At 26.9% G+C, this 8,900-nt stretch overlaps 1 protein-coding gene across 1 annotated transcript in view; it reads left to right on the plus strand.

Annotated features, from left to right (window-relative positions):
* The window catches only part of LOC147807183 (uncharacterized), a 162,537-nt gene extending 157,628 nt beyond the window's left edge, over window positions 1–4,909 (plus strand). Inside the window, exon 8 of the mRNA XM_087167916.1 lies at window positions 4,809–4,909. Coding sequence (XP_087024042.1) covers window positions 4,809–4,822 — 14 coding nt within the window. The 3' untranslated portion in view covers window positions 4,823–4,909. The remainder of the gene's footprint in view (window positions 1–4,808) is intronic.
* The last annotated feature ends 3,991 nt before the right edge of the window (window positions 4,910–8,900 follow it).

Raw genomic sequence — 8,900 nt, forward strand, 5'->3', positions numbered from 1 at the left:
CACACGACTGTCTCCGTACTGTTACTACCCTTCCTAGGCCTGCCCGATCCCCAGATTTTTCTCCAATCGAGCTAATCTGGGATCATTTGGGACGACGAATTGGGGACTCCACGAGTTTGAATGAACTAGAGGCAAGGTTGCAGCAAATATGGAACGAAATGTCTCAAGATATCATACAGAATTTGTATACATCAATGCCCGATCGTATCGTATCGTGCATTCGTGCTAGAGGGGGGCCAACGGGGTATTAACTCCTATGTTCTTTTGCTTTTTGCTCTGAAATAATTATCCTTTTTCGTTGATTTTCTAATCATTTAGTTATATCTAAGTAGTCATTACGTATGTAAAATTTTGTTTCATTTTAACGACTCCTTCTTGGTGCGCTAATTTTTTTGTCCATGAGTGTATATATATGTATATATATATGTATATATATGTATATATGTGTATATATATGTATATATATGTATATATATGTATATATATGTATATATATGTATATATATGTATATATATGTATATATATGTATATATATGTATATATATGTATATATATGTATATATATGTATATATATGTATATATATGTATGTATATGTCTTTATATATATATCTTTTAAAGAGCATCTTTCGTCTGTTTTTAATTTTCAGAACAGAGGAGAGGGTATTCAGTCTCAAATAGTTTGATTAAATGAGTTTGTACACACGATTGTTACACCAGTAACATGATGTCTATTAATAAAAGAGCACTCTCGTAATAAGAAAATGAAGATGTTTTGAGGCCTTTATTTTTAGCATACGGTGTTGTAAGAAAAATTAGGAATTTGTTTGAAGAAAAACATTCGAAAATTTCGAGAAAAAAATATTTCCGTGAGGAAAATTTTTAAGAAAATTCAGAAAAAAATAGAGATTATTATCGTCACTTTCGTTACAAATTCTCGTACTTTTGCCCCAAAAAAGTAACGAAAAAATAGGTAAAAGTACTAATTTTAGAATGTAACAAAGTCCAAAAAAAAGTACGTATTTTTTACTTCTACTTTAGTTACAAGTAAATAAAATAAAATTATTCTCTTGTATACTTCGGAACGTACAGCTTAGCCGTGCATTTTACATTTCATGTTTTGCAATATGTTGTACCTTTGGACTAAATTGCAATTGTATTTCAGGACGAATCCAATACCTTGAGAAAACGGAGGGGGGATTTTCCTAGTAAGAAATGAAACTATATAAGTAATAGGTGAAGAAAGAGCAATATATAATTTGCATTCACCCTCTAACTCCGTTACTATGACGAAATTACTTTATTTTTTCAAAATTGTTATGTTTATGTTCATTAAACAAAGCATAAATTAAGCATTAGGCATTTTCTTAAATACATTATACTCATTTTAGTTAAAAAGTTAACTGCTTTTGCGTAATATACTGCCATCTACTTTAAATTTTATGAATTTTTATAACTTACGTTACTGAAAACAATAATGAGAGACAGTTTACTCTAAAATTATAATATTCCTTATAACTACATTGATTTAAAAGCAATAACTTAAAAGAATATTGAAAAACTTATTTGGACGAAGCAAAGTCTATTTCATTTAAGAGCTTAAGTAATTTCTTTTCAGAGGAAAAAAAATCATAAATCAAGTTTTACTTATTTCCGTCTCATGAATAAAAATTTTATGATTTCTTTGGAAAGAGGCTGAATTTTCATTGATATTAAGTAGTAACTTGTTATTTTTTCAGATCCATGTGCAAATACTACTTGTCAACATGGCGGTACGCGTGTACCTTTAAGCAGTGGTTGTAAATGTTTATGCAAGTACCCATATAAAGGAAAACATTGTGAAATTGGTAAATATATATGAACCTCCTGTTAAATAAATTTTTATAATTTTAAAGGAATATTTAATTTCTACCACTATCCGTTAATTTGTTGAAAAAACATTTTTGCAAATGAAAAAAAACACTTTGACTTAAGAACGGTAAAATTGCATCTTAAGAAAGAAAATTCCAATTAAATTAAAATCTTATAATTCATCTATCAAGAAACAATATAAAGAAGCAGTTTGATGTAAAAATTTAGAAATATATTTAATTTTTTTTTTAATTTATTCATATGATAAATTAAATGTTTATTTGTTAAAATTTAAAAAAGAAGAAATAATCGTTTTTGTTCACAAGCAAAAAAAGATTAAAACTCCAGAATTCTTTTTTACGCATATTTCATTTTAATTAAATGAAACATTATTTTTATATTTTGAATCTTAAAAGCCTTAATCCTTTTAACTAAATATAGTATTTAAACAAAATATAGTATGCGGGATGGAAAAAAAATTGTTTTACTGTTGAATTAATAATTTACAAAACGCAAATCTATAAGTTTTTCATGACATTAAATTTAAATAACATATTTTTTTCAAGAAATAAATTTTAAAAAATTATTGACAAAAAATTTTACCAAAACTTTTGAAAAACTGACATTTAAAAATAACAAAATGCAATTTTTTATTTAAATTACAAGATGGAATATTAAGGGGAGGGGAGGAGAATATTTCTTTTTGTTCCCAGCATTCGTACATTCGTACTTTTGCGTAGTTTACTCTAAAATTATAATATTCCGTATTACTACAGTGATTTACAAACAATAACACTAAGGAATATTGAAAAAATCACTCCGTCGAGGCAAAGTCTTTTACAATTAAGAGCTTAAGGAATTTCTTTTCAAAAGAACAAAACCATAAATCAAGTTTTACTTATTTCCGTCTCATGAATAAATGTTTTATGATTTCTTTGGAATGAGGTTGAATTTTCATTGGTATTAAGTAGTAAGTTGTTATTTCTTCAGATCTATGTGCAAATATTACTTGTCAAAATGGCGGAACATGTGTACCCGAAGATAGTGGACCTTCATGTTCATGCAAGAACCCATATAAAGGAAAGTTTTGTGAAATAGGTAAATATATATGAACCTCTTGTTAAATAAATTGTTATAATTTTAACGGAATATTAAAATTCAACCACTATCCATTAATTTGAGGAAGAAAAAATTTTTGAAAATTAAAAAAACACTTTGATCTAAAAACGGTAAAATTGTATCTTAAGATAGAAAATTCCTATTAAAATAAAAATCTTAAAATTTACCTTCTAGAAACAATACAAATGCGCAGTTTGATGTAAAAATTTAAAAAAATATTTAATTTGTATTTTTTAATTTATTCATATAATGAATTAAATGCTAATATGTAAAAATTCAAAAAAGAAGAAATATTTTTTTTGTTCGCAATTCAAGAAATATTATAACTCTAGAATTCTTTTTTTTTGCATATTACATTTTAATTAAATGAAACATAATTTTTATATTTTAATTCTTAAATGTTAATCTTTCTAACTAAATATAGTATTCAAACTAAATATAGTATTCAAACTAAATATAGTACATGGGATGGAAACATATTGTTTTACTGTTGAATTAATATTTTACAAAACGCAAATCTATAAATTTTTCATGACATTAAATTTAAATAATATATTTTTTGTCATGAAATAAATTTGTACAAATTGTTATAACGGAAAGTTTTATTAATGACCTTTTAAAAAAGCGACATTTAAAAATAACAAAATACAATTTTTAATTTAAATTACAAGATTTAATACTAAGGGAGGGAGAGGTGAATATTTCTTTTTGTTCCCTTTTAAAGCACATCCTTAGTCTGTTTTTGATATTCAGAACAGAGGGGACATTTCAGAACATTGATTTCAGAACATCCAGAGCTTTATATATGACCGTAAGACGCATTATTTTCAGTGGTCCAATCAAATCCAAATGCTTTTGCAACGTCACAAATTTGTTTCTTTTTCTTAAGTCCTATACCGCAATGGTAGCTTTCGGCGCCGAATAAGACCGGTGGAAACCGTATTGTGTGATATACGAGTAACATTTTCATAGCGTATAATAAAATATTAAAAAGGAGTAGCCTCTTTGTAAAAAAAAACCAGAATATTTTAAGTGAATACAATGCTATAAATATAATTGATTTTAAAATTTTACTTTACTTAAAAAACAATCTCATTTCCAGTCTTAGAATGGCAGTGTTGTTAAACTCTGGTTATAAAATCTTAGAATCTTTGGACAATATTAAAATTATTACTAATATTTTGAATTGAATTCTTTCTTCTTCGTTATTGAAATGAAGGACTTGGGCAATATAGTGAAAAGCTACATTATCAAATTGTCCAATGTAACTTTTTTTAAACATAAACATAAAACACAAAACATCATGATTTTGAAGTTAGAATGTAAAATATTTCTTTTGCTTACTTGTAATAGAAATTCCAAAAAATTTTAATGTACTGATCTGAAATCAATACTGAGGAGCAGGTCAATGTAAATTTTATAAAAAAAAATAGACTTTTCTTTAAAAAAAATTTGCTTTTTCTTATTTATTTTCACAAAGTTACCCAAATAATTACCTATAGAAGGTTGAAAAATTACTTAAGCTAAAAAAAGGTATAATACAATAAAGAGTTAACATAGTTGTTTTCTTTCGAAAAAGATAAATAAATATGTAAACAAATATAATAAGATTTAATAATTATAATAAGATTGTAAATACTGCATAAGATTTTGCATTTAAAATTCGCTTAAGCATTTTTGAAAATGGTTTTAAGATTAATTATATTTTTTTTTAAATTTCTGACTGAAAAGATGTTGTTTTATAACTAGTGTTACAAATAATCTGTTTTCTTTATACGTATAAAATTATAATGTTTTGGATTGTAATCAAATTAACACTAATTCTCTATTTATTTCAGATGGTAAGTCCTGAATATTTCATCAACTAGAAAAATCTTCAAAGAGAAATTCAACATTATACTGCCTGTTAAATGAAATAAAATGTCTGATTTGTTGGAAAACATTTTGTTCTGTTTTAAAATATAAATAAAATAAGAAATAATTCGATTGCAAAATTATTTGATTTATTTAAGTATTTTTTGCACTTGCCTAAATCTAAATCTGTAGTTTCTACTCGTAACTACATGATGGTCTATTCCAGTTAGTGTTCGGTAACAATCTATAAGCATATCTAGATTTCATTTTCTTTTACAACGATTTTAGTTATTACGAATTTGTATTATCTTATTTTGTTTGCAATACGCGTTCTTTTGATAACTCGTAAGCAAACAGACATCTTTGGAATTAATTATTTACTATTATATTTAATGCATAAAATTGGACACTTTCTATATGTGTTCAAATTAGAGCTTAAGCATAACTTAGTACGCGAAAAAAAAGTGTATAAATAAATAAACAAATATACCGATCACTCTAAATAACTGTTGATCTAATGATCAGATCTTCATATTCAGGGACATAATCTTAACGGCTCGAGAGGGTGTCCTCAAATATGCTGATGAATATGAGCAGACGATAAAAATATGAAATCAGATGCAAAAAAGTAAATTCATTGAATAAACATACCGTTTTTTCGACGAATTCCGACTTTGAACCCCCGAAATACGGTATGAACAGCTTGATCCAGAGAGTTTAAAGTTCGGGTCTCTTAATGCTGATTTCACTTTTTGCGTATTTCCCCCATGTCTCGAGAATTTCTAGGAGATTTGAAAAGCTTTTACACTCAATAATAAAATTCGTTTATCCAAAGATAATTCCAAGCAAAGAAATATCTTTTAGCAAATATATATTATTTTTTCGTTTTTATATAATAATATTCGTGAAAATTGTGATTATAAGGGATCCACCCAATTATAAAATTCTGCAACACAAAAATATTATATGCAAACGTTTTTTAATCGCTTTGTATACTGCTTTTAAAATTTACATTCTTTAAACTTATTTCTATACCTCGCAATTAAATTATCTTGCTTTGTTTGCATTACAAGTTATTTTGATAACCTGTAATCAACGATATTAATATTAAACTAATTATTTACTATCATACATAGTGTATAAAAAAATTGAACATTTCTATGATAGATATATCAGAGCTCTAATACTCAAACTGCTAGACTTATCTCTTAAATAAATTCGCTAGTTACCATAGTTATAAATTGAATATCGATAAAATTTAGAAATGACGCATACCCACAATTTTTTTAAAGAGGTTAAGTTTTTCCAATGATATTAAACTGAAGCAGAACATTTTAAAATTAAAAAAATATTAAACTTTAAACATAATCTTTCTTGACCTCACATATATTTGTCTATAAATATATATGAAAATAGCGAACATACGCGTTTATGTAGATGTTATGTTACATATCCATGAAGAGGTAGACAAAATTCTCTACTTTTCAATTTCTCAAATTACATGGGGAGAAATTTTGTACTAATTTTTGTGAAGCATTATTGTGTGATGTATAATTTTTGTTCGGGAAGATACAGATTTTTATCAAAATAGTAATTTTAATTTCATTTTTTTCTGAATGTGCGTGGTAGTACGATTAAAAACGTGGTAGCAGGTGTGCATGCGTACTTTAAGAGTTTATGTTAATTATTATTATCTCGATTACATCGTAATTAAGCATATGATTTCATAATGCAAATATGCTAAATAATAAAAGCAGATGATATTTTAAGTTACGAAATCAGACGCAAAAACGTATTTTTTCTGAATAAACATACCTTTTTTTCTACGGATTCAGATTTCTGTCCCCTAAAATATAGGAGTTAACCACAATCTGGGAAATATGGTCGAAGTAGCTCGGCCAGGAGAGAGGTCCAAAGTTTTGACCTGTTACTGCTAATAATATTTTTTTTGCATATTTCTCTATATAACGCAAAAAAAATCTGTTGAAAAAGAGCATGAAATAAAAGGAAGCAGAAATCAAACTTATCGGCATATAGCAAAATGCAGTTAAGGTTAAAAAGTAAACTACTAATTACAGTTAACAAATTTCTCAAAGAAGTAAAATCTTTAAAGCTGTGCTTATAGCTTGAATCGAATAAAAAAAATTTAAAATACATATTTGGTCGAAAAAAATTGAACACATTAGTGATGCTATCTATGAGAAAAACTAGTAAGAAAATTTATTCGGAAAAATAATTTAATAAAACCCATAATAAAGAGAAAATGTTATTAATTTTATTGCTAAAAAAGAGATAAACGCTGTAATTTAAATAGCAGACTAAAATACGGAATAAATCATTTATTTCCATCCCATCTTCCTAAGTGTAACACATTTAGAAGTCAGAACCTGCACATATGGATAGAAAGCAGTTTTTAGACTTTATTCTTCATTCATACAACCTCACGTAATTTTAAAGTCTACACGTATTACCTGCATTCATCGGGGTTGGCTGTTTATAAACCAGAGCCTATTCCCTTCTTTCAAAATAATAATAATAAAATAAATAAATTAATTAAATATAAACTGTTTATTATACTGGATAATTAAAATAATTAAAGTTATTTTAAGAGGCTACATATTATTAAGAAGTATATATATATATATATATATATATATATATATATATATATATATATAATTTTAACTCCAACTGTATGAAGAATCATCCAAAATAATGATTGCCACGGTGACTAAACATGATGCAGCCTTTAATATTTAAAAGTAAACAATCTTAAAAGTAAATATGTCTTAAATAAGCTATGTAGAGATCTTTATTTACCGATATAATTTTAAAATACGATGCAAACACGGTGCCATGACAAAAATTGTAGGTTTCTTGCGTTTAAACTATTGACTATTTTCGACAATATATTTTTTTTAAAAATCAGATACTTCCACTTCAGATATGAATGCTTAACTTGTTATTATCTGTGAAAACGTATATTTATGTGCTTTCAAACAAAGGTTGACGAGGAAAAATTTTGTGAACATTTAATTTTTTGGAAATGTGAAATTAGTACTAATAAATCAGTGGTTCCAAATTTTTAATCATTTATGATCGACCTTGTTTTAGCGAAACCCCGGAACTTAAAAGACATTCCCTTAGGAAAATTTGCCATGGGTTTGCCATAAAAAATTGCCATAGGATATTCCTATGGGGTTTTGCCTATGGCAAAATTTTGCCATACATTTTTGCCATACATGTATGGCAAAATTTTGCCATACGTATATGGCAAAAGTGTATAGCAAAATTTTACCATGGGCAAAACCCCATAGGAATATCCTATGGCATTTTTTCATATGGCAAATTTTTGCCATACGTATATGGCAAAATTTTGCCATAGGCAAAACCACATAGGAATATCCAATGGCATTTTCTTTGGCAAATTGTTGCCATACATGTATGGCATAATTTTGCCTTACGTATATGGCAAAAGTGTATGGCAAAATTTTACCATAGGCAAAACTCCATAGGAATATCCTATGGCATTTTTTTATATGGCAAATTTTTGCCATAAAACTAAGATGTGCTACAGTTTATGACGAAATATTTTTCCATAGGCTATGGTACACCTTTGCCATACAGCATATGGCAACATTTCTCGTTGATATTTTACCATACATCAAAAAATAATTACTTACAAGAATCTTTCGCAATGGATATTAAAAATGCAAAACTTAATTATTGTAGAATAAATAAATATCCAGAAAGCTTTTTTTTAAATTTCTTTGATAAACTTCCCCTGTTTTACTTGCAGAATCCTTTCTGAATGCTGTTCTTATTCAAATAAATTTTAAACGGGTAGTACTAACCGCTAAAAAATGGGTCCGGTGGTCGGAGCGAGTGGGAAAAATATTGGTTATGTTGATTAGGAACAAAATATATTGAGTACAGGCAACAAATATTTGTTAAAGCTGTAAGAAACAAGAAAATAGAAAGTGGGTCCGGAGGTCGGAGCGAGTATTAAAAACGTTAATCTGATTGATTGGTATCATAATTAGTTTGATAAGCGTCAGATATTAGAGGAACCTAAA

The sequence above is a fragment of the Parasteatoda tepidariorum genome, chromosome 7, assembly GCF_982258835.1.
Source record: "Parasteatoda tepidariorum strain Cologne lab strain chromosome 7, Ptep-v5.0, whole genome shotgun sequence".
NCBI lineage: Eukaryota > Metazoa > Arthropoda > Arachnida > Araneae > Theridiidae > Parasteatoda > Parasteatoda tepidariorum.